The 27426-nt window shown below is 42.7% G+C and overlaps 1 protein-coding gene across 1 annotated transcript; it reads left to right on the forward strand.

The window, feature by feature from the left end:
• The first annotated feature begins 878 nt into the window (after window positions 1-878).
• Window positions 879-27426, forward strand: CDH17 (cadherin 17). Its single transcript, XM_030012031.2, has 17 exons — window positions 879-944; window positions 3716-3814; window positions 4470-4607; window positions 6048-6186; window positions 7398-7556; window positions 8224-8423; window positions 10156-10287; window positions 11151-11301; window positions 12035-12250; window positions 13529-13605; window positions 15069-15260; window positions 16496-16740; window positions 18602-18732; window positions 19916-20152; window positions 22121-22237; window positions 22344-22460; window positions 26764-27426. Exons 1-17 carry the CDS (start codon window positions 900-902, stop codon window positions 26871-26873), a joined length of 2505 nt encoding a protein of 834 aa, XP_029867891.1. The 5' UTR covers window positions 879-899; the 3' UTR covers window positions 26874-27426.

Below are 27426 nucleotides of genomic sequence, written 5' to 3' on the forward strand. Positions count from 1 at the left end.
GATGGGAAGACCAAGCAGGAAGGCATCTGGAGGAAGCTGTGCCTCAACACTGTCTTCTTCTCCTTGGGAGCCTCCAGGAGACAGAGCTGTGGTGGCTGAAGGACCCCTGTAGGTCTGAGCCACATAACATGGAGCACCACTGAAGACAGCAGCACTGTACGCCAGCTTCACCTTTCTCCAGAACTGGCCTCATCCTTTTTGTTAAAATCTAGGAGTGGTGAGAAAGCAGGATTTCATTTTTGAGGAACCCATCTAATTTCCAGGAGGATGTAACACAAGTCACGGCAGTGCGTGCTCAGCATTTTTTTGAAATTCAAGGCTGGCAGTGCTCCTTGGACTCGGAAATTTCATTTCCAGTCGCCATGTTGTTTTAAGGGGTGCAGACAACTCCGGCTTCCTCTGCCTCTGCAAGCTGCACTGAACAGTTGTTTTTTGTAAACAGAAGACAGAGGCTTCAGGATGGTCCCTGCAAGACCTTCATCTTGTGGTTATAGTGTTTCCCGCGAACAGGTTGTTGCCTTCAGTAAAGCAGAAGTGAAAATGGGGGTTGCGTGACATAGAATCATTGCAACAGCGAGGTGGCATGGCTTGAAGTTTTGTGCCAGTTTTGACCTCTGACAGCTGTTTGAGGCTCTCACAGCATGTGGCACCTCCTGCACCACTGGGGACAGACCTGATGGGCACAACCTTCCCGCCCAGCCCGGGGAAACCAGCGGTCTTGCCTCCCATGAGCAGAGCTGTGCCTGGTCCTTCAGAGCTCACTCCTTGGCTGCTGTCTCCCTACAGCTTCGGGAAAGCTTAGCTGTAGCCTTTATTCGCACATAGATTGGGACAGCTCTGTGGGGTTAAAGTGACTATCACCTCTTCTTTGCAGAAGCTGAAGCAAAGCATATTCTAGTATGTGTAAGCTGTGTGGACTTCAATTTCTGCTTGTCATCCACTCGGTGAGTTACAGCTTTTCCTTTGTTTATCTGGGAGCAAATGGCAAAGGTTGCCTGCAAGCCTCCGAGCTCTAACCCATGGGGCGTCCCAGTCTGCAGGTCCGTGTGTGTGCTGGCAGCATGTGCCAGCAGAGCGGCTCTGACTCTGGGTGTGGGAGTGCGGCCCCGACACGTGTGTGACCCCATGGCCAAAACTTAAGAAGGCATGTCAATCATTACAAAAAAACCTTAAAAAAGCCTAAATGACACCAATTTACCTATTTTGCCTCTTGTACTTCCTCCTTAGATATTACTTTTTCCAGTAAGTGGATTTCATGCTAGAAAAGATTTAAAAATACTGCAACAAATCACCAAACAGCGAAGACATCTGTATCATGTGTTCTGTATTATAATCCACATATGTGCTGACATACTGAATGTATTCTAAGACATATAATGGCACATAGTTTAAACCATGCATATTAATTATTTATCCTCATTATTCCATCTATATGAATCCCTTTTCAGAGGATTTTCTGGAACTGAAAGGTATTAATTACGCTATTTATGGACCTCATCTATTAAATTCAATAGATTTACTGAAGTTTGTAAATGTTACAGTGGTGGCTTCTACTTTACAATTGAGATTAACAGAAAAGATAAAAAAAGAGTCAAATTCAAGTCCATTAAAAAATGCCTAAGAATACAGAGAGCCTGAGGGGTGGGACTGTCGTGCAGTAGTGAGCACCTCCTTTTTCTTTCCCATTTCAAAATCTGCTGCCCGTGGCAGTGCTGACCCCCCATTAAGCCACTCCACAGGCCTTATAGCCATCTTCAAAAGGGACGCCAGCCAGATAAGGGCCAAGGAGAAAACCCTATTTCCCCTTCAGGCCCCTGAGTAGTGATTCATGCTGTAGACATACGTTTGGAAATATTTATGGTCCACATAAAGTAATTTTAATTGACAGGAAGAGATATCTCTCACTTGCTTCACAGACTGCACTTTGAACCCGTTGGGTTTCATAGCACCAGCCTTTGTTCCTCCATGGCAAGGAACATGACCAAGCAAATTCCCTTCACAAAATGGCCCTGGGAAAAACCTCCAGCAGCCAGGTTGAGCCCACCTGTGTGACACAGGAACAGCCATAGCAGGTTAGATCCAGGGTCCTGCTATCTTGTCCCTGGCAGAGGCCAGCAGTCAGCATTTAGCAAAAATAAAGGGTACCTGTAAAGTACTCTTTCCTGATATGCGTACCCATTACATGGCATTTTGATATTTTTCTACTGTCACTAGTGTTCACTAGTATCCCTCCCCCTCCTTCCCCAGTTCTCACAATATTCTAGTTTTCCTGTTCGCAAAAAGAGTCACAAACCCTTGTAGGCAAGGAGGGCAGCATGTCTGGCTATTATTAAGCAGAATCTGGTGTTATTCAAACACCACTTGTGACACACACACACAGAGCAGTGCTTTAGGGTAAATTGCACTGAACTTAGCCATGTTTTTGTCATAGGCAGAATTAAGTTTTCCCTTGGTAATATGTAGACTGTGCTTTTCTGTGAGAGGCTAAATAGCTGTCCCAGCAGCAATAGGACCAAATCCAGGGGAAAAGTCATGCAGCAGAGAACATGGACTCCCAGCGTCTAGCTCCATGGGGTAATGGACAGGGTGGGAATGGCACTCCAAAACTGTAAAGCAAAATACAGTCATTTTTACTCCAGAAGAAAGGGAGTTTTACCTGTGCAGCCAAATGATGGAGCCCTAATTCTGGCAGGCAGCTCCCCAGCGTTGACAAGACCTTGGTGACAGGCAAAGAAGAGTAGGCATTCAGGGGAATTTAGTCTTGCCTTTGGAGAAACAGGTAGATTATCTGAACCGTAGGCTGAGTTGTCTTGTGTGCAAGGGCTGCTCTGGGAGGCTGATTTTTGCTTTGCTTTTTTAATTTGAAAGCAAGAACAATGCTGAAACATTAGGGCAGGAGTGTGTCTGGAGGTCTTTGGGCACTAGAGAGGGGGTGGTTATAAAGCTCATTAAAAATTTGCCAGAAAAAAACACCATGCAAAGGCACTGTCTGCCATTAGGAAGAAAACAGAGGCCAAGACAGATTTGCGTGGCATTTTTGCCATGAGGTAGAAGGCAAAGATCAGCAGGACATGTTTGCTCTGGCTGTGGTTTGCACTCACATGCAACTGATGTGAAGGCACAGGGCTCGAGTGGCTTTTGCCCAGATGGCTGTGGTGCTGAAGGTGGTGGGGTAGGGGACCTGGGGAGGTCCACCTTCTTCCCTTGCAAAAAAGGTTTGGATTTACTGAGGAAATTACTAGGGGTGCAGCTCCAATTCCTCCCCATCCCCAGGTGTGGCATTTGGTCTCCCAACACACTTGTGGCCACAGGACTGTGTGGCTCCTGGATGGGATGTGGCTGGTCCTGCTAGGGACACAGAGGTGATCCAGAATTGCTTTTAAGAATTTCCTCCTGCTCTCAGTCTACATTTGGCTCTTCAGTGCCTCTGTTTGCTCTTGAAGGTAGATCAAATCTCATTTAAGTGTGTAGTGGCTAGAAAAGGGCAGGGCCCAAATGTTTGTTTTCAAATTAATTAATAGATAACACTACTTTTAAAAATGGATGTGCACTAAAGAACCTGGAGATGTTCGGTGCAAACCAGCAAGAGTCTCCTCCATTATACTACAACAAAATAACTTGCAAGAGGCTCAGTGATGGAGAGTTGCTGTTCATGTGTGGTGACAGCAGACATCCCTCAGCTGCTTTCCTCCATTCTTTTCTCTCTCTCTCTCAGGCTCTATGCCAGAATTTGGGGGACCTGCATGTAACTGGGCCTCTGAAGGACATGAATTTCTCTGTTCCAGAAGGAGGGGGAGTGCGCGTCATTTACCAGGTAATCAAGTGTCTCTTGGTATCCACTCCAGTCAAAAACCCCATAGTTTCCACACACTGACCTCACGGGCAGTGTTGTCATCTGTGCTGGTGGGAAGAACGGTCCCCCGAGAGGATCGAAATTAACTTTGACTTCCTCTATCTGGGAACTGAAGAGTCTTCATGCAAAAAGCAGGAGACAACCCCTTCTCTCAAACACATTTTAAGAGGATATCCTAAGACAGAGATTAATAAAATCAACATTCCTAGAGAATGGGTTTCCATGTAACTTGTGTCATCGTTTTTCTTCAGCGCTGAGGTTTTCTTCCCAAAGCCATAACCACAGAAGGACAGATCCAGCTCCCAGGCAAATGGAGGATTTGTGTCATTTTTTTCCATTCCCGTGCTCAGACAAAGCCCTGTCCTAAGCAGACGTTTGCTTTGGAAAGAAACCACAGCTGGGATTTCCTGCAGCATTCAGGAAATGATGTGAAAACTCCTCTGTTGAGGATCAGAAAAGAGCAGATTTGTTTGAGCAGACTCTTGGAATATCTTTCCCCCAGCCAAGCACACTGTTGGCAATAGATTTTAAAAGACACAAAGGCATGAAATTATTTCAATTATGGTGAAAATGCTGAAAAAAGGATGATTTTGCCTCTGATTTTTCCTCATTCTAGTTCACATCTGAGCCACCTGCTGTGAGTTTCAGAGCAACTGGTGAAAAAGACGGAATAATTGACATTGTGCCGAAGACAGGTGTCCTGTACCTCAGTGGGTCTCTGGACTGGGAGACCAAAACAGTGCACAGGCTGCAGGTAAAAACTCAGTGAAAAACAGGAAGGGAGGGTTATTCATATTCACTCTTTTTCTGGTAAACCTGAAATTAATGGAAAACTGTTGAAATTTCAAATTCTTTCTTTTGTCTATGTATACAGACAGCTTTTTTATTTTTAATATTGAGCTTTGCTGAAAGATGCATGGATTTATAGTTCTGAAAGACTTTGCACAGGAAAATGCTCCTTAGCACAGGAAGGTTATGTTGAGGAAACAAAAGTTACCCTGATGCCAACACCATTCCTTTAATTCTCCTAATATGAGGAGGACACTTGACTGGAAGTGAAATCTGGCCCCATGAATGCGATTCACTTGTTATCCCTGAAGACTGATAGGGTGAATTCCATGGCTGGAAGGGGAAAATAAAATACTGTAATCTATTTAGGAAGATCATAATCTATTTAGTGACAAATGGTGTGAGCAAATGACATTTGGACACAGAGGCACAGATCTAACCTCTGTTAGATAACAGCAGAAAGCTGTTCGGCAGATGTCAGAGGCTATTAGAGGAAAGAGCATTGTGTGCTTGTCCTGCTATTATACTCTTTTCATAAGGATCTCATCGTAAGCACTGTTGGGAGTGGGACAGTTGGTAGGCGATCTTTTGCTCTCAGTATAGCCTTGTGCTCTTATTCTGTGTCAAAAATGGTATTGTCTTTTTCTGAGACACTAGCAACGGAAAAGGAGATGTCATGTTCTCAGGTCTAAAACACCCTTGGACTGGAATTAGACAGGACAGTGTTCTAGCCCCAGAAGTTATTAACCCTAAACATGGGAATCCTTTACAGACAAGAAGTGATGACAGAACTGAAAAATGATACTTGGTTAGGCATAAATAATCATGATTTGATCATGATTTTGTTATGTGCAAACAAAATAAAGTATGACAGACATGATATGTACTTGGTGCTTTAAAGTCAAAGAAGGCTGAAAATTAATTGTTTGGAACAAAAATGTAATCAGAACTAAGAATTAAATTTTCTTTACAAACCCTTAGACCAGCTGATTTTTCTGGTTGATATTTACAGTAGCACACTTGAGTCTGCTATATCATGTTGGGTTTTCTCCTTGTTCTTTAGAAAGTATCTATTTCTATTTAAAGAAAAGCACGAAGTCTAAGCTGTGCATGAATACAAGTAGTCTGCTGAGACTGGAAGTGAGAAATTGCCCTCTGAAAAGTGTCATTAGAAGCAGGAGTAGGTTATTTTGTTTTGTTGGCATTAGGTACTGTGGTGAATTATTGTCAGTGAGCTACCCTTGTAAATTTGTCCTTGTAGATGGAGCCACCCAGTGATGGCTCTCACCAGATTTGCGTCATTAGTAAGAATGACTTGGCATTTGACATCCTGATGTTCATTCATGTCTTTTAATTTATCTACATGAAAATATTTCTTTGCTGTTCCTTCGTTTTCCAAATCAAGGTGGAAAGTCTGGATGAAAAGGGAAACGTAGTGAAAGGTCCATATGCTGTTACAATACATGTGGAGGATATCAATGACAACCCACCAGAATTTGACCAGATAAAGTACACCGGAGTAGTGAGGCAGAACTCCCGTCCAGGTAATCGTCTTAATAATTAAATATTATAGTTAATAGGAAGCTAGGTAGATTAGTTAAACAGGAAGTGGATGCTATACTTCAACAAGCTGAAAAAAGATAAGTTTTCTTTCCCACAGGATTGTACAAAATAAGGATGCGAGCATGAAAATATAATAGAAAGGGCAAAGAGGTGACCACATGTGGTGTACAAGAATGAGTGTAATCAAAAATATTTCATACCACTTGTTGCTTTGCAAGTATCACTTAACAGGCAAATATTGCTGCCCTCTCCATTGCACTGAACCGCCCCCACCACCCCCGTGCTAGAAGGAGTTTAAAGTTTAAAGGTTGCCAAAGACTATACAGAAAGAGAATGCTAAGAATATGTAAGTCTTTGCACATCAGTGAAATAAAATGCCAGTGTAGATAGGGGGTATGTGTTTACTGTGACAGATGCTTCTCAGAAAGTGGGCTGAACCTTAGTATTTAGGAGAGAGTCTTAGATTATGGATTGCAGTGATCCAGTCCAGAAATCAGGAAAGTATCAAAGAGCAGTTCAAGACACACATCTTGGAAATGAAACAAAGGACTCAGCCAGCTGTTATCATTGTGACTATGGACTCAAGAAGAAACTTTTGCTAAAGAATATGCATATAAAGCTCCATGGGTTCGGAAAACCATTCTGCAATATTTTACTGTATTCTTCAACTGCATCCAAGTCAAAAAGATTTTGAATGTTGCATTGGTGATCAAAAGGCAAAAATTCACTTATGTTACCATGCATTTCCATTCTTTTTTTCACTGTATGATTGTTCCTTTAATTATAACAGTGTCACATCTGTAGGTCATTTTTCTCAAGGTGCTTTGGGTTGAACTGATTTGTATAAGGACTGCAAAGTGGCCTTAAAGAGAGATACTAGTGAGCTACATTCTGGGTGCAGGCACTCTTGGGTGGTAGATAGCTCTCTGATTTAGCTCTGTCACCTTCTTCATCAGCTGGTCTTCACATCTGTTGTGATCTTACTAAGCAGAGCTGGTGGAGGGGGGACCTGTGGGATGGTACAGAGGCAACATAACCTCCAAACACAAGCATGGCTTACCATGAGAGGTGCATTATGAAACGCGAGCAGTTCGCCTTAAGCTGCCTTCCTGGCTTGAGAGCTCTGCTGGAATGGACTATGTATTGAGGTTTCAGTCTCCTCTTACCACTGTTTCTTCTCTAATCCAAACAGGCAAGCCCTTCATGCACGTCCACGCCACTGACCGCGATGACCCTACAACTCCCCATGCACAGCTGACGTACAGCATTCTCCATCATTTTCCCAACCCTTATACAGAAATGCTTTTCCAGATCAATAATGTAACTGGAGCAATCTCACCAAGTGTGACGGGTATGTAAAAAGATTCTTGTTTGTCAAAAAGCAACCATGTGTTCCTGGGTGTACATAGGAATGAAACAACAACACAGATCTGATATTAAATTCTGAATAAATGTAGTGAGTGGGACATACTCCACTGAGGCCCTGGTTTTGGGGAACTTTCTTTGTGTCCCACCAAATTCAAGGGAAGTTAGCAGAAATGGAGATTGGGATCTAAAAGTACATTAAGAATAGAAGGTGGATCCTCTGTCCCTCAGGACTATGCGGAGTCATATCTTGAGATTAATTCTCTTCCTTGAAATTTAGAAATCCAAAAGCAGTAACATGAAAAATGCAGAGAAAACTCAGCTGGCCACATGACCCCAACTAAACTGCAATGATTTAAAAACCCCATCTCTTCTGCTGGGCTGAACAAATGCCTAACTGGATTGAGGGCTGTTCAGTGATGCATCTGCACAACACGAGACCACAGCACAGAGGTCTTGTATGATTACGTCCACATGAAGCTGTGCTGTGTTGTTCAGAGCAGCCAGAGGAAACAGCTTGCTGAGATTTGCCACAGAGGTCCATCTAAGGAAGGAGCAGATGAAGAAGCATAGGGCATGTAGGAGGCAATGGGCAGATGAACCATCTCCACAGCCTGTTCTTCACTTCATTTGGCTCTTTGCTCTGTCTCTAGGCTCTTATTACTTAGATCCTCAAAAGCAGGACACCTTCACACTCGTCGTCACCGTGAAGGACATGGCAGGGATGACAATGAATGCTTTCACCAGCAGTGCTGATGTGATCATTACTGTGAAGGAGAGCCTGTGGAAAGCTCCCCCCACTATCCGCATCCAAGAAAACTCAACCCAGATCTACCCTGTCAACATCAGCCAGGTAGGGCCCTTGGCCGTGCTTTCTGCACCTCTCCTTGGTGCCACAGAGTTGTTTTCTCCCAGCTAACTGTGAAGGTGTCTCCACTGCATTCAACACTAGGCTCTTCAGAAGGACTTTGGCACCTCCCACTTATTTTTTATATGGTATCCTTTGGAAATGATCTTTAGTGCAGGTCTCATTAACTTACTGTTAGTATGAAAGTTAATGGTTTGAAGATGATGGAAACACAGTCAATACAAACATTAGAGTGACTGGACTTTGCCCTTCAGTTTGGAGAGGCTGTTAGCACCACCTGTGTGTGAGAATATCCCATAGATAGAGGAAACATTCGGAGAATTTTGTTACAGCATAGTGACTGGAAGATAAAAGGTGCTTTACAAGGCTATTTGGCAAAATATGAAAGATAAAGCTCTTGAGACAGCCCAAGGGAGCTCCCAGACAGACATGTGGCAGTTGGGTGCCTCTGCGGAGGTGCCACTCTTCTCTCACGATGGGTTTCTTTGAGCACTTCCACACTTGCTCTAACACCACAGGCCCTCCAGGCTTTGGGCAAACCAAGAGCTGACCTGTTATTTTGAGGTTAGCTTCTTCCATCCTCAGAAGAGCCTGGCAGAGGACTAGCTCCACTGCAAACCCTGCTGTGGGCAGTCCCCCGCACTCAGGGACATCTGCTGTGACCAGTTTTGTGTGACACAGCACACCTGCTCTATCAAAAGTACCTAGGAAGGACTGAAATGCCCTCCTTCAGCATCCTGCATTCCCACAGTATTCCTTTTTTCACAGTGCAAATGCAAAATATTTTGCCAATAACTGCAGACCAATAGCGATACATACATCAGTAAATATTAACTAACAAGCCAGCAGCCTTTCAGAAATGTTTGACTTTTTGAAAAATGCCTTGGCACTGACACCCCCAATGCTGTCATCCCTCGGACATGGCAGGATTCCTTGGATCCTGTTTGCAAGAGTAACTGACTCGGTGCTGTTCCCACTGGCCTCAGCGACAGCCTGAGGAAGTCCAGAGTGAAAACAGGTGGAAGAAAAACTAAAATGCAACAGTGCTCCCATTCTGGAGTCACTTGTATATAAATTTCACGTGGCAGCCAATGACATGTTGATTCTGCCTAGGGGAAAATGAAATGCAGTTGCTGCTATATAGTATAAAACATAAAGAGTAATACTGACTCCTTCATTAATTTGGCAGTCTGTTAACTGCATTAAATCTGAAGCAGCCCACTAAAGATCCTTCATGACAGGCTTTGATGCATGTAAAGAGCATGCACACACATATGTGCAGATAGGTACTGGGTATTTGTTTTGTTGTTCCACATTTCTGAATTAAATAAACCAAAACAACAGCAGGAATAGACAGTGTCAGGAGATGGAATAAATTAGTGTCAAGACATTCAAATACATATAATGCTTTCTTCTCCTGTATCACTGTTTAGCTCCACATCCCCAAACCCTTCCATAAAAAGATAAGTGTCATAACCCATCTGGACAGCTGGAGAAGCTGAGGTAAAATGGCTTCACCCCAACACCTCAGAGAGCAGAGGTGGATTATCAGTCTGGTTTTCTGCAGCTCGTCCCAAAAGCCTGCCAAACTGTTAATTTTCTGGTTTATGAAGCTAACAGGAATGCAATCTTTTCTGTTTGTGGTCCAGAAATGATCCCTGTTAAATCTCAGTCTACACTTCTGACTTCCTATCCTGACTTATTTTTGTGTTTTTAGGTGCATTCAAATGAGCCAGATGTAATTTATGACCTTTTTGAAAAAGAAAAGCTGCCCAGGCTCCCATTTTCCATCGATCAGAATGGGGTTATTTATGTGACTGACCCATTGGACAGGGAAGAAAAGGATACTGTAAGTAAACACATAAAACCTCACCAATGGGAGAGACCATAGCAGGAAGCTGATTATTGGTGTGGGATTAAATACGAGAAAGCTCACTAGAAAGGACAGATGGGAAAAAAAGAAAGAAAAGCTTTGTTTCTTGTCATTTCTGTTTGGGAATGACTTGATAGATATGAAAGCACATTCATCTACTACACTGTAAATAGCCTTCAGTTTGGTACTCTACAACATTTCTACATAGGTCTGGCAGTAGCAATCACTGCCCACAGCATATGTGTAATGTACAACATGGACTAACCATCGCAAGATTGTAGGTGCATGAGCAAGAGTTAGTGGCATTTGTGGAAGGCAGGAGATTTGGATGTTTCAGATCTACTCCAGATCCCAGGGACCTCAGGGATCTCTCCACAGCAGAAGCAGAGTTTATCTTGCAGTTGCAACTGTCAAATTACCCTGGAGTTCCCCATCTGGGGGTCTTTTAGACAGAAAACCCTCTGTCCCCTTCTGGTCTTGGAGGAAATTTGGGAACAGAATAGGCCAGAGATCAGATATGCTGGAGGAATCCTATCTCTGTATGTGACAGATGAATTTGCAAAGTGACAAAAATGAGATATTCCTGCTTTTCTTGAATTTTTGCAAGAGCAAGTTCACAGTGTAGTGAAGTATTCAGGACTTTGAAGTTCTTTTGAGAACTCAGACCTTAGGCAGTAAGGGGTGATGGAAGAGTTTTGAATTAAACAGAGTGAAAATACTCAACAAACGTAAGAGAGGATATTTCATTTGGATAGAATGCTCCCATAGTTGCACATCTAAATGCAAAATATTGTCACAGTGGACATTCAACACATATACTCTTGATATTCTTATTGCAGTATTCTTTCTTTGTGGTCACAAAAGATAACAAGGGAGAACTGGTGGACAAGCCTCTGCACATTCATGTTATTGTGGAAGACATTAATGACAATCCCCCTGTGTGCCAGCAGGCCCTCACTGTAATTGAAGTTCAAGAAAATGAAGATGAAGGTAAGAAAACAGCTTCTACTCATTTATACATATCATTCTAGTCCTGTTACTGTTTCCAGCTGCGTGCAAATAAAGCTAGAAATTCTGATCCCAAACAGTAAAATGTAGCTCTCCTAGAGAAATATTTTCCTGTGCAGATAGCCCTATTGTTTTCACTTCAATAATTCATGTGGAAAGGATTTCAATAACCTGAGAAGGACAGACCCAAGACCCCTACTTAAAAAATGCTGTTCCATTTAAAATATAAAATCGCATTTTCCCACAACCACAGTTTTGGACAACTGCTTAGAACGTAAAAACAAAAACACTCCTATTATTACTAATACAAGAAATACTGCTCTGAAAGTGGCATGAGCCTGTTTTCCCCCATCCAGACGCTCCTCCAGCATAATGCCTTTGACTTCAATAGACCATTACTGAAATTTCACATCAAGTCTTCACATCAGTTATTTGGTTTCAAGGCTGAAGTGTCTGCTGCTACAGTCACTTTTTCTGATAAAAACATGTAGCCCAGTCCTTTTGAACTGCCCCAAGCCCAAAACAGCTGATTGGGATGCTAAAGTAAAAACTCCCAGAAGTCAAATGATTGTGTCCATTGCAGTGTTTTCCACGCAGCTGTATTTTTATTGCCCCTCTACTCTTTGCATTGGTATCACTGTTGTCAGTGCGTACCTCTGTGGAGGAATAGGACCGCTGCTTTATCTGACTGACTCTGGTCTCTCCTCTGCCACAGGAAGTAACATTGGCACCCTGTTAGCTACAGACATGGACGAGGAGGGCACCCTTAACTCTCGCCTGCAGTTCAAAATTGGAAGTCAGGTTCCTGCTGTTCCTGCAAGTAATCTGTTCTTTATTCAGCAAGAAACTGGGATTTTGCAGTTAACTAGCCGTTCATTAAACAGGCGCATTGCATCCAACTATTCCTTGAAGGTGCTGGTGACAGATGCAGGTATGTATTGCCTGCTGTTATACATCAGAATAATTTTGTCCACACTGGCATCCCCTGTGCTCAGTGTCCAAGGGATGAGAGACCTGGAAGATTCACTGGACAGGCAGCAGCACTGAGAGCTGGCTTGCTCTGGCATGGTACTGCCTTGTTCTCGAGATGCAGGGAGGTTAATCATGATTCATAATGCAAGTATGGAAGGAAACCAGCTCTAGGGCAGAGTGTGGATAAATTGGGAAGCTTGTTAACAAGTACTCCAGTAAGAGATTTCCTTCCACAGGGGAAAAAAAATGAAGAGATCATGATTGCGGTTTTCCCCCAAAATCTTTCAAAGGGACTCACTGAAAAAAATCAAGAAATTAAAGACAGCTGCTCAGAGTCCAGATAATGTATTTTAAAAGATTAAGAGCTGAAATTAATCTTCAAAAAGAATCTTGTCCATTATGTAAGTTCCCAGGAGTCCTTTGTGGTTCACTGAATGGAAAGGAAATCAAACTCCATACTAAAGCTTAAAGCTTTGTGCTGGAGTGCTTATAGTCAGGCAAAACTTGTGGATGGAGGAACTGGCATGTAAAGAAAGCAGTGTGACATGTCTGTAAATGAAATAACATCACTTAGGCAGATGACTTGCAGGTAACATCACTTGCAGAGGGAGAAGCTGGTGATTTGTTCTGGATGCTTATTTGAATTCCATCCAAATAGGTTTGTTTAGAATATTCCTTAACTTTCAGCTCATGAAGCACATCCACAAAACACTAAAATCCATCTACGTATGAATAGCACACTACTAGACAGAGTATGCTTTTAAAATCACAAACCCCCATTGCTATGGGTATCCCTGCTCAGGTAGCACTTAGATTTACATAGATCTGAAGTTTAAGTCTGGCTGTAATGAAAATGAGGGTGCTGCTTGATGGCCCACCAAGAGGACAAGGTAACATAACAACCTGGGCTTACTTTTTGACATGCAGAGAGATATTGAGAAAGCTAACACAATTCATAGTTATCATTGTCCTGGTAAAGGGATGTGGTTAAAAAAGTGAGGGAAATGAAACAGGATGGGACAATGTTGAAGAAATTGGGAAGGTGAACAGTAAGATGGAGAGTGAGGTTGACACTGAGTAAGAGATATTGGAGAGCAAGTACTTCTTACAACAGCAAGACTTGGCTTGGATTGAGCAGTTTGGCAGCGCTCACTTTTGCTCAGAGTGAACCCTTTTGGAGGAAGGTTATTTTCGGCAGAAGGGTTGCCGTGACATTGTTTGTTCCCTTTCCATGCAGTATTCCAAACAATCTGTGACGTGCAAATATATGTCATCGACATCAATGATCAGATCCCCATCTTTGAAAAATCAGATGTGAGTATTTTTAATGCCATTTTTGATGTCTCAATAACTTTTGACAAATTTTTGAGCATATGTTCAATGTCTATAGTATGTTAATGGGAAACTAACCATTTACAGAACAAGTAACAGAGCAATCCACTAGTGAAAATAAATACAAGGTATTGTTGCAAAGCCTGCCTATAAGCTCTATCTAGACAGTGAATAGTGGGACTGACTCATAGTTAATTCTGAAATACAAGGTAATTTGCTCAGTAGAAAACTATGTGTAAAGAAAGAAATGATTCTATTAAAGCAGTTTATTTCAGAAATGCAAGTTCTGGAGGGAAAGGGGGAAGAAAAGGCTTTAAAATTAATTAAAATAGCTAAATGGAAAAAAGCTAACATCTCCTGAGTTCCCTTCCAAACACAATATTAACGTATCCAGAAAAGTCAGAAGGTGAATGGAAACCAAAGGCTCTATTTGCTTTAACCAGAAACAGTGGTCCAGTGATCCATGCCCAAATGCATACCTGCTGGCCCTTGATTCCAGAATGGATGTCAGGCTCTTGCCTGTTCCACTGGTGGAGCTGCTGGCATCTGGCAGAGAGACCTGCAGACCTTCTGTGATTTCTGCCTGCTGGCCCAAGCCTCCCTGCAGACACTGCAGTGGCTGGAGTGTCTACATTCAGGTGTCTAACCTCCCACCATACTTGTAGGCAACGCAGGCCATGGGCTCAGGAGAGCTGTCTGGCCCATCAGGTGTAGGTGTCCTTTTGGGGAAGCTGTGTTGGTTTTTGGACTTTGCTGACTGCATTGCCCAGCTCTCTGTTGATGATAGAGGGAGCTTAGACACATGCAGACTAGGTGCCTACATAGCAGGCTGTTGACTTTCTCACCTCAAGGTCTCAGTCCAGGACCTGGTCTCAAGATGACACTGCTGGGTCAGGGCACACATCAAACAGAGTAAATGGAGCTGGGCTGCTAATGTGGCAACAGCCTGTGCTGCATGGAGCAATTAAATATTTAACAGTCAGTGGCTAGGGTGCTCACTGGGTACAGAGGAGATGTACTGCTCTGAGCATTGCATGAACGTGGAATGGTGTCAACGGAGGAGGTAAAGGTTTGGGACTGTTGTTTGTGACTGTTGTCAGCTTACCCACTGACAGAGATCCCATCACCTTTGATAAATGTATGCTAAAAAGGGGGATATAGCAACTTTGCATATGCTCTAGTGCCCATATTGCAGGTCTGGGTTCCCCTGGGCAGCGAGGTAGCTCACCTGTACTGCTGTAAGGCACTTCACTAATGCTTTTGTACATCTCTCTAACCTGGTTGTGTCTCTGCTGTGAAGTGCACCCACTGCATCCCTCCCTCACACAGGTGCTGTGGGTTCAAATACATCTGTCCTTGTGTGTCGCAAGCTTGTTGTAGCGCTCAAGTTTTTTTCTGCAGATGGTGCTCGGTGTGTCATGTTTCAATGATCTCTCTCTCCTCAGTATCACAACGTGACTGTTGCAGAAAGTCTCCCGGTAGGAACAGTAATATTAGAAATTCAAGCTACCGATGGAGACGAGCCTGCCACAGGGAGCTCCTACATCATTTACCAAGTGAAGGAAGGAGATCCAAACAACACGTTCATCATAGAGACAGATTCTGTCACAAACCGAGGATTCGTCAAGATTAACAAGGTGAATAGATGGGTTTGTTCTTCTCCTTTATATATATATATATGTCATAAACAGTAACTGCCCTGGTGATGATTTGCAGAGGTGGGGGTTGGCTGGTGGTGGGGTGAGGACACCCTAAGCATGGTGCAGACTGCAGGAGGCCGCACTCTTGGGCTCAGGTGCTGTGCCTGTGCGATGCTCAGGCACACCTATACTCCTGCCTTTGCTGTGCCCTACCCACCCATCACCATCAGCAGCTCCCTCTGCTGGCTCTGCTGCTGGCCCCTTCTCCAGCAGAGCAGGCTCTGGCCAATGAAGTAGGTCTTTATGCACCATAAAGAAAAAAAAAAGGCATTGTTTGAGTGATTTCGCAGCAGTGTTCCTGGAAAAGAGAAAGCCAGCTAAATGCTTCCACGGGCTGTGGTTGTGGTGGTGGGCTGTCACGGGGCAGATCCTCCTCCCTGCTGGTGCCCTGGGCCATCAGTGGCTTTTGCAATGGGAGGTGCAAGTGAGACCAGCATGTCTCAATGTCAGGATGGAGAGGCAATTTGTTCCTGCTGAGGCAAACATTAACCGTGACAAAGCCAAGGTCAGCGCATACTGCAGTGGGTGATACATCTCATATGTTGAGTGCTGGAGACAGGAATATAAGGAACACTTTCTGCTGCATCCATGAATTTCAATAGCAAAAGTGCTCTCACTTTGAAATTAGCCTTCTTGAAGGCGCTTGAACTATGGGTCCAGAAAACCTATCACTCATTTTCCAAGGGGTGACAAGTTGTTTGCATCCAGTTCACGTGTCGCCAGCTGGGCCAAGGGCAGGCAGATGCAGCGTTTCATGGACCGTTTTCAGGCTCAGCCTCAGTGTCATTTTTTCCCAAGGAGGCAACTGTGAGAAACTCTGTGGTGTAACAACCCTCACACAACTTTTGTCACCTGGAGGTCACCCGAGGCCTTCTCGTACAGAGCTATAAATCCTATTGCTGTAAACAGGATATAGTTATTAAACTTAGGCATGCAGGTGGCAACATTATTAGAAAATGCAGTTGCCAAGGAGGCCTCCAGATGGGCATATGGTTTCATTTAAATTGACTGTTCCTAGTGTCATTTTGCTCCTGACAGCTCTCCCTTATTTCATCTGTGTCTGGGATGCAATCTCCTCCTTGAGAAGAGGGGGGGCTTTGTGGTTTCCCATGGGAGCTCCCCACGGCAGCAGGGCCATTGCTTAAAGCACCTTTTTTTTCTAATTTATCCAGGCTCTTGACTTTGAAGCAGCTTCAGTGTACAACCTGGTGATCAGCGCCACAAACCCCGAACCGTTGGTGCCAGGCGTGCAGTACAACTCAAGCTCCCTTACCTTGTTTAAAGTCTTCGTAACAAATGTGGACGAGCCTCCTGTTTTCCACAAGACAGTTTACAAAGCAGAAGTGTCTGAAGACATTCCTGTCAATACCCTGGTCATGACGGTAGAGGCCTATGATCCCGAGGGGGATACTGTACGGTAAAAAAGAGTGACCATGGTTTATTTATTGAATTTAGGATTTTAAAAGTTGTTCTAGAAGAGGTACAAGGAAACCACACCCAATATTTGGCACGCAGGAAAAGACTTTTTTGCCAAAGTCTTATCTCCTAGTAGAAGGTGGGGTGGTGGGGTGGTGGCTGGTGACCCACCTGCAGCAGACTGCTGGGCATTGCTTTTCTAACCAGCTTTCTCTCTATGCTGTGACCAGCATCAGCCATTGGGGCCCTTGAACCAGGAAACTAAAAGGAAAGAAAGCCAGTATATGTCTCCAGGAAAAAGGCTGAGCTGGTCTGAGAATAACAGGGATTCCAGATCCATAATGCCTTTAACAGATGAATGAAGCATATACTGCGTACCCCTAGGAACCAGTCGGACAGTAGCTGCTTGTCATGCTGCACAGGAAACTGCACAGGGCTTTTTCTCCACCAAAACACACAACCTGTACTGAAACTCAAGTCTATAATAGACAATTAATTTATTTTCTTTTCCAACTGCCAAAGACGATATGCCTGCTTCCACTGCGGATGCAAAGTTCTGTGCAAGACAACTCCTATGCTTGTGAGTGGGATGCAAAACCTCAAACTGTCTCATTCGGTGGCCCAACATCATGTTGTATGACCAAGTCACCTTGAGTCTCTGCCAGCTCAAGGATCTATGCAAAGTGCTGTGTTGCATGGTGTAAATGTACCTTACACAGTAGAGTCAGATAGAAGAATTATTTGTGGCTCTTGCTGCAGGATTCCCAGCTGGGATGCTGAGCAGATCAACCCAAAACAAACAATCCTTTAAATTTAACTAAAATTCAGCAAAACACCGAGTAGTTGATGGGGTTGCAGAATATGACTGTTAGGCCTCCCGTGGATTTTTATTCCCAGAGGTTTCTCATCTGGCTTTCTACTTTCCCCTAACTTTTGGGAACTTAGCATGTTTGGCCTTCTGTCAAACTGGTTTGAAAGTGAGCCACATAGTCCAGAAGCTCTGGGGGATGCTGACAGAGACAGATGACAGGAATTCATATATACATAAACCACATTTCTCCTAAAAAATAGGTTAAAGGGCATAAAATAAAAAGTATAAAAAGTAAAAGATGTACAAGCATGTCAGCATGCTGTTTTTAATGCAAGGGGTACAGAAGGAACAAAACCGTTGAATGAGAAGGTCAAGTCACATCTACTCAAGCAAATGCCTGTGCTTTAAGTGGGTCATATGTTCGTGGTTAAATCTGTATAAGTCAATACCCAGAGACCTTGGGGTTTTTTTAATCAATAATATAAAGACCATTATGTAGTGATGTTTAAAGCACTCCCTGTTCCAAGGCTGCCCTGATGGTAATTACAGGCTGCTCCAGACTGGCAGCAGATAACCACTGTAGTCCATCTTGGGATCCTGGCCCCTTGCTGATCCAAAAAAGGGTGTCTGGCTGCACTTCTCCCTCTGCCCCTCAGCCTTTGGCTTGCACCCCCATCAAAACCAAGACATGGGAGATGCGATGGAGAGAGAGGGACATGAGGTTGGGACAGAGTGCACTTTTGGACCAAAAGCTCATGAACACCCCAGGTTTCCCAGTTAGGAAGAAGGTAGAGTTGCAGTACACAGGCTGGAGGAGTGGTGGCATTCCCATGGTTCTGCTTTCACTCTTATTGTCAAAGATTTTGGCCTCCCTTCCTCTGTCTGTCTCTCCTGGATGGCTGTAGTATTGGTACTCTCCCAAGAACCCTCTCTTTGAGTACAATTGCAATCAAGACGCTTGCCTAAAATCAAAAAAGAAGTATTTGTTTTGTCAGCATTTTCTCCTGATTTGGAATAGTATATGTGATTTTTTTCCTATTTCTTTCCAAAGATACTCCTTAGAAGGTGACGTGAGGAAATGGCTGAGAGTTAATTCAGCCACTGGGCAGGTATACACTGCTTCCACTTTGGATCGAGAACAACAAGGAACATACACAGTTGAGGTTGCTGCATCAGAGCTAAGTAAGTGATGAAACAACTACATATACACACAGAGGACTCCCCTGCCCTTACTGTTTTATGAGGAATTATCATACTTCCCATGACTAAACCCATGAAAAGTACAGGAACATGTGGTGTATCCTTAGAAGTATGTATTTCTTAAGATTTTAACTTTCTTTAAAGAAATCTTAATGTTGTAGATAATGAGGATTAAAATAGCTTTCATGAAGTTAGCTGTCATATGTTGTTATATTTGCTTGAGCCACATGGCATATAGAGAAGGTTAGAATTTCTTCATTTCAGCATCAACATTTTCTGCCACTTTTTTCCTCTATAGCTATAAAGATTTTAGTCCTTATTGTAGGTATGTTTATGCTTCCTGAATACATACCTGGAGAGTAACTTGCAACCTTGTATAGAATTTCATTTTATTATGAATAAAACTAATACACTAGTTAGTCTGAAATATATTAGGGCTCCTAGTTCCAGCCATTAGAATCTTTCAAATAGTCCATTTGGGGTGATTTCATTACATGATTTACATTTAATAGGAGTTAAAATCTCTGGACTATATCTGATTGAATGAGGTACAAATCTAGATTTCCCTTATTAAACACAGATAAACAATAATGCTGGCCATTGTTTTGGGGGTATGGGTAAAGATGCAGTTCCTGTATGTCAGAAAAAAGGAGTGCTTCCTTGAGCACTGAGATGGAGTGGGGCTGTTCCAGCAGGAACAGGCTGGAGAAATGACAGGGCTCTGAAAGCTCTTCTTGGGCCCCTTGCCTTGCCCCCAAGGCAGAATATTGACTTTCATTTCCTATATATAGAGGAGAGATGGGAAACTTAAGGAGTTTCATGCTTAAAAGCGTGCTCCAAAGAGCACTGGTCACCTTGGATGTGACCACTTATTAGATACGATGGATGTGACTGCTTACTAGATACAATGGTCTATCTACCTCCTTTCACTTGCTAGTGTTCTGTGGTTAGCAAGAGTTGGGGTAAATAAACCATACTTTTTAAAAAGTGGTGGCAGCTACCATAAATCCCTCAGGACCTCCTGAGGCCTTGCCTCTGCAACCTGCAGACAGAATACCTCCTGCTGCCTCCCTGATGGTGTACCTATACAATAGCTGCAAGTGCAACAGCCCAGTGTGTAAGTCCAAGATGTGCGTGTAACTTTGCATTCTGTTAAACTCTACAGAAAATGCAGCTCAGAAATCCAAAACAACCTTGATACTACACTTACGTGATGTGAATGACAACCCTCCACTGTTAGCTATGGATTATCCTCCTTTCTTCTGCCACCCGCTCCGTGGAGGAGAGAGAGCTTTCATTCAAGCTGCTGATGCTGATGAACAGTGGTATTATCCAACATTTACTTTTTCTCTCGCGGATGATATGAATGCAAGAAATAATTGGGAAATCTCAAAAATCAATGGTAAGTTAATAAAGGTATTCTTATAATGATATGGGACTCTCTAAGTACTGTGGGAAATATAAAGAAATATTGAATTCCTTTTCATTCCTACTATTGCATATCCAGTATTCCATGTAGAAAAAAAAAAAATAGGTTGTTGAGAAATTACACGCATTTTGGCATGTATTTATTTGAACACCTAAGTAAGTCATTAATTATTTTTTTCAAGAGATGACATCTAGTATGTTGCAAGCTAAAATTTCACTAGTACTTATGAGAGAAGAAACATGTAAGAATAAAATGTACTGTGTGCTTAATGTATACAAATCACTTCTGCTAAAGAAATAGAGCAGTTTGCAAACTGTCTATTTTGACATTTCATATGCGAAGGGAAGTCTTGCCTCACAAACCAACTGGACTTCTTTGAAAGGGGTCAGTAAGCACATGGATAAGTGCTTGGGCAATAGAGCCTGTCTGAACTCCTGAAAGACGTTTGATGAAATGTCTCACTAAAGAAAGTGGCTTGCCACAATGTGAAAGGGACAAGTTTTGAAAGGATAAAAAATAATTTAAAATTCAGGAGTTGGAGTAATGGTCAGCTCTTGCAGTGAAGGGAGTTCATGTGTGGTTTTCCAAAGAGTTTTTAGCTGGGACCTGTGTAGGTCAATAAATATGGGTGTGCAATGAGGAGGCAAAGTTTACCCATTATACAAAGTTATTTGAGTAGGAACCAAGTGTGAAGAATTGCAGAACATCCTTACAAGACCGAGTTGGTTGAACAGTAAAATGGCAGATTTAGATGAACCCCAGACTCCTAAATTCACATTTGAAATCATGGGTGCTGAGCTGGCCATTACGAGCCAGGAGTGAGACCTGTAAGCAGTTCCATGAAAATGTGAGATCAAATTATCAGTAGTGTTCAGAAAAGCAGATCAAATATTGGGAATTACTAGGAAAAGACCAGAGAAGAAATCAGAGAACCTTGTTATGCTCCTGTATAAATCCATGGTTTGTTCAAATCTTGAACCCCAGTGTCTCCATCTCCAAAAAGATGCAGTAGAACTGGAAACAGGCTCAGACAGGGCAATAAGGACAGAGTTATGGAGTAGCCTGATATAAGAAAGAGTATGGAAGCAGCAAAGTAAGGTACTACTTTTTAGCTTGGAAGAGAGCAGGGAAAAAAAATACAATAGAGGTCTATAAAATCATGAATGCTATGGTCAGCGTGGCCAGAGGTTCACCGTTTGCCCTCTCTTCCAGTACACAAACCTGGGAGCCTCAAATGAAGCTTATGAGAGTTATTTCCAGTGCAGATAGAAGGAGGAGGTAGTTAACTGTAGAAGTTGTTGCCACAGGGTGTTCTGTATGTAGAAAGTTTCTACAAGTTCAAAGCAAGAAATTGCATCTCACTCGAGAAGTCCCTGAGCTGAAAATGGTTGAAGGCTGGGAGAGCATTAGGAGAAAATAAAATACATGCTTGCTTTTTTATTGTAGTCTCCACTTATTCTAGAGACAAAATACCAACATCCATAGATCTTTGGTCTGATTCCAACAGCTGTTATAGTCTTGCTTTTCCAGGTTTTAAAGAGTCTTAGATGTGACAGTGCAAGTGCACTAGGAAGATGGTCTGTCCTACTAAGTTATCTTGGTAACAATTTAAGTTGCTTATGGCTTCTATGAGTATGGGGCGCTATTCTTGGTTTAGATGTGATGCTATCAATGTAGCACTACCCAAGGTCAGATTTGGCCTGCTGTAGAAATTAGGAAGGAAATTCTCTGACCATATTATGCTGAAGGCCAGACTAAGCATTTAGACAGCCCCTTTTGACTTGATGTTTGCAAACCAATGAGACCTGGGAACACATGGGGGGAAACAGGAACTACCATCATATGCAAAGCAGCCTTGAAAAAGTGCATTTACCGCTGGTATGAATGGTGAGCTAAATTTCTTTCTTGTGCTGACATGAGTGTCCCATTTCCTACTTACAGCTACTCATGCTTACCTTTCTCCGAAACATGCTAACTTTGAAGAGAAGGTGTATAATGTTCCAGTAATAATTAATGACAATGGAAAACCACCTTTGGAAAGAAAAGTAAATCTTAAAGGTATGCTATGCTCAGAAATATTCATTTCAAGACAACAGTTACATTTATGAATAATCAAACTGGACTACTAAACTTCTCATTAACCTTATGGCATTTCTTTTTGCAGTAAACATCTGCAAGTGTTCAAGTGAAAAGTCATGTTTTATTGAAGTACAGCGTGACCACTCCTGGCCAAGCACTGGCCAGGCAATTGGGATTCTTACTGGGGTCCTGCTGATCATTGGTACGTCACTTCTTCTTGGTTGATATGAAGCCAGGTCTCCGAGATATGATGGTACTGCTGCATTTCTGACACTTATTCACTTGCTGGGTGAAGCGGTGTCATGAATGTTGCAGAATGAGCAAAAGAGGGAAGATCTCATGACTATGTATCGTGATTGCTGCAAACCTGTAAGTTTTTGTTCATAGGAATAGCTTTCTTTGGCCTGTGCTTCTGCATCAATGTACCATTGTACAGCAAGCAGCTGTGACAGAAGTAAATGCTGCACTTGTAGCATATTGTCAGTTCATTGCTACCTACTACCTTTTGCCTGTCAGGGAAGTGACTGGAGCCTTGTCTTGGGCTTCCAGATTATAGTGAAAACAGTGAAGTATCCAGGGATGTCATGCTTACAATGTCTGTACCCATAGCTTACAATTATGATTTTATTCACCTATTTCAGCTTTGTAGGTTTCCATTTTTCATATGGAGAATTGCTCTGAGCTGTGGGAAACTGACATTTACAGGAACAAAGTACAGTTATATTGTTAAGTGGTAGTGAACAGTATTATGTTCTTATAGGCATTAGCTGATGCAACTTCAACAAGTAGCTTAAAACTTTTTCCAAAACAAGACAAAATCTTTCTTGGGAATAGAATAGAATAGAATAGAATAGAATAGAATAGAATAGAATAGAATAGAATAGAATAGAATAGAATAGAATAGAATATTTCAGTTGGAACAAACCTACAATGATCATCTAGTTCAACTGCCTGACCACTTGAGGGCTGGCCAAAAGTTCAAGCATGTTATTAAGGGCACTGCCCAAATGCCTCTTAAACACTGACGGGGTTGGGGCATCAACCACCTCTCTAGGAAGCCTGTTCCAGTGTTTGACCACCCTCTTGGTAAAGAAATGTTTCCTAATGTGAAATCTAAACCTCCCCTGGTGCAGCTTTGAACCATTCCCACACATCCTATCCCTGGATACCAGGGAGAAGAGACCAGCACCTCCCTCTCCACTTCCCCTCCCCAGGAAGCTGTAGAGAGCAATGATGTCACCCTTCAGCCTCCTTTTCTCCAAACTAGACAAACCCAAAGTCCTTAGCTGCACCTCATAGGACATGCCTTCCAGCCCTTTCACGGCTTTGTTGGCCTCCTCTGGACACATTCAAGGACCTTCACATCCTTCTTAAATTGTGGGGCCCAGACATGCACACACTACTCGAGGTGAGGCGGCACCAACGCTGTGTCCAGTGGGATAATCACCTCTTTTGACTTGCTAGTTATGCTGTGTTTGATGCACCCCGGGATGCGGTTTGCCCTCTTGGCTGCCAGGGCACACTGCTGACTCAAACTGAGCCTGCTGTCGACCAGCACCCCCAGATCCCTCTCTGCAGGGCTGATCTTTGGCCACTCCTCTCCCAATTTATACTTGTGCTTGGCGTTACTCTGTCCTGGGTGCAGAATCCAGCATTTTGACTTGTTAAATTTCAACTCAGTAATCATTGTCCAATGCTCCATCTATCTAGATCCTTCTGCAAGGCCTCTTGTCCCTCAAGAGAGTCAGCAGCACCTCCCAGTTTGGTATCATCAGCAAACCTGCTAATGTTGCATTCAACTCCTACATCCAGATCATGGATAAATATATTGAACAGAACTGGCCCTGCAATTGAGCCCTGAGGAACACTACTGGTGACAGGTCACCAGCCAGATGTAGCCTCATTCACTACTACCCTTTGAGCTCTGCCCATCAGCCAGTTCTTTGCCCAGTGCACAGTGAACCTGCTCATCCCACAGCTGGACAACTTGTCCAGAAGGATGCTGTGAGGGACAGTATCAAAAGCCTTATTAAAATCCAGAAAAACTACATCTACCACCTTCCCTTAATCCACGAGGTGGGTGACCTTATCATAGAAGGACATCAAATTGGTTAAACAGGACTTTCCCTTTGTGAACCCATGTTGACGGTGCCAGATGATTGCATTGCTCTTTAAATGCCTTTCAATAGTACCCAGTATGATTTTTTCCATAATTTTTCCAGGAACTGAAGTTAGACTAACAGGTCTGTAGTTCCCCAGGTCTTCCCTCGCACCCTTTTTGTAGACTGGAATAACATTGGCTAGCTTCCAGTCAGCAGGGACCTCCCGAGACTCCCAAGACCTTTGGTAGATGATCAAGAGGGGTCCTGCCATAATATCCTCTAGCTCCTTCAGGATTCTCTTTATCAATGTTAAGTGCAAAAGTAGTGAGGATGACTGTTGATGGGATCTAGTCTCCTAGGAAATGAAGAGCAAGAAGAATTCAGTGCTCCATTCTGTTTGATTTTTGAATGTTATGGTCACAAGAGCCAGACTGGGAAACTGTGACTCAGCTGTAGAGAGGAGAGGGAGTGTGAAAGACCCATGGAGAAAATCAAAGAAGCGGAATTAAATACGTTACAGACCACATATTCGAAAGAGTCACATTGAATTAGAGGATAAAAGGGAAAAAACCCAAGAACTTACGTAAGTTACCATTAGTTCAATTCTAAAAGAAGAGAGAACGAGCCCCCAAGAACAAGTTCAGTACCTAAAAAGACAAAACCAAAGCTCTGTGTTGAGTTTCTTTTGTAATACATAAACCCCTAAAGCAAGAGAAAGTGCTGATGCATATGTGACACATATGTGTTTGTCTTTTGAAGATAAAAAGAGGAAAAAAAATTTTCAAAGGACTTAAAATGGAAGAAGCCATACTCGGACCATGTGATTGACAGAGAAACCCCTCAAACTGCATCATCACCTGTGTTCAAGCTTCTCACAGCACTTATTTCTGCACAATGCTTTAGTCTGATCCCTCACTTAGTATAGCGCCACATTTAAGTGAAAATTTTGTTGGATAACTGACTAAAAATGTTTTCACTACAAGAGAGCTGGCAGCTTCAGAGAGCACAGTAAAAGTTCCTACTGCTTTATGACTTTTAAAAAACACAGTGTTTGTAGCTTATACAGGATTTTAAAAAGAATTACTGAAATGAATATGCAGGTTTTTTCAATAGCAAGTTTTTTTTCACTGCAAAGGCAAAATCAGATTATAGCCTCTCAGATGGTTTTAATGAGATGAGCAAGGAAAAAACAATGAGAAGTATCTAAAGATTTTATGAAACCTGGGGAGATTACAAACATTAAGTTTGGCCTTGAAGCTCAGACTGTCTGACACCAGAATGAATTCCCACATGAGCTAAGGACTCTCACAGACCTCAGCACCTTTCGTTCCAAGAGCAAGGATCCTCTGTAGTCTTACTTTCTTTAAAAGAAACACAGAGCATATACACTGGAAAACACAATACAACAAAACAAAAAATACACCCCAAACCCTCAGCCAAGCCATTCTGATGGGAGAAACTTTTTCATTAAGACAAACTGTCTCTCTCCTGGAAGGTATTTCTCCCACTGAGAAGAGGGTGGAAGAATAAATATTGTATGGCAGATACTAGGCATGTTCCTTGATTAACTACTCAGATACCACAAACATGAATGTAAAATAAGAACAACTAGAGAACAGATACTCAGAGCAATGAATAGGGCAAAGGGAGTAGCTGAGCACTCCTATGTGCTCTAGTAAAGCAACAAAGAGATGTTGGAAGTGATAGATAATCTAGCACTGATAAAGAGGAAATAAATTTACGTACAAGCCCATCATGATTTAAAAAGATCAAACATGTATATACACATATAGTATGCATATTTGATGTATATAAACATATATATGTATATATGCATATGAAGACATCTAGACACCTTAGATTAGATATGACAAGTGATGATAAAGGGTATAAGCCCTTCTAATCCAGGCCAGAATAAAATCTCAGTCATTCTTGGGCATAGGACCACAAATCTCTGGGGTCCATTAGCTATTCCTAACAGATACCAAGGAGTTCCTGAAGAACAATTTTGCTGCCAGTAGTCTCAGCTTTGCTGTGACAGAATTGCCATTCCATTGGGAAAAAAAGAACAGGGATTATGATTCAAGACAAACATGACAAATCACTGCTCAAAGGGAGGAGGTCTAAAAAAGACACTTTGCCATTTGGTCAGATCCTAGAGGAGAAGTTCTCCTTTGGGGGAAGTCTCCTGAGCCCTGAGGCATCTAATCCTCCCCACCAGTACCCTGGGTCCCTGAACACTCTGTTGGTCCAACACTGCATGGTCATTCCCCAAAGCTGTTTGCTTCTGTTCAAGAGATAAAGCAGTATGGATGTTACAGTGTGGGTGTCAGATCCTTTGCCAAAATACCTTTTCAGAAAGTCTTCTCTTCCCTTTACTGATGAGTGCTCTCTGTTTTTCAGGTTTCATTATAGGGAGTGTGTTTTTTCACATGAGATACAAACAGAAAAATGAAAAGAAGAGCCATCAGAAAGATGTAAAGGATAAGTCTGAACTCAACAGACTGGCTTAATGACTGTTTCATCAAGAGACAAATATGACCTTTGGGTTGGGAAGGAGTGAGCTTGGTAGCTCCCAAAGCCCAGAAGTGTACTATCACAAATTGAGGATACAAACATACAAAAGCAGGCTCCCAGGGTTTTGTCTTCACTTTTGTAGGCAATACTATTCAGACATGAAACAAAAAACATACGTACACTTCAGCAGCAGCCATTAATGAGTATATCAGCTTTGACTGAGGTGTTAACTCATGACAACACCAAATGCTGAGCTCCTGCAAGGATCAATACATGGGACCAGCCTTCGTTGTTTGGCAGCTGAAGTAAATATGGACTTTCCAGAGGACTACATTTTATCTAACGGCACATCTTTGGCTCTTTCCATGTCAATAAGTTACTGAATAGCAGAACTTGGAATAAAGTCCTGTGCTACATTTGAAGATGTCCCATGAAGTTTCAGGAATCCCTCTGGATCTCAGCAAAGGAACTCCCAAATTTACTGCAATCTATAATCTGCCCTGGGTCATGCCTGCTTACATTATGCTGGTGAATTTGTGCTGGCAATAT

This window comes from Aquila chrysaetos, chromosome 4 (genome assembly GCF_900496995.4).
Source record: "Aquila chrysaetos chrysaetos chromosome 4, bAquChr1.4, whole genome shotgun sequence".
Taxonomy (NCBI): Eukaryota; Metazoa; Chordata; class Aves; order Accipitriformes; family Accipitridae; genus Aquila; species Aquila chrysaetos.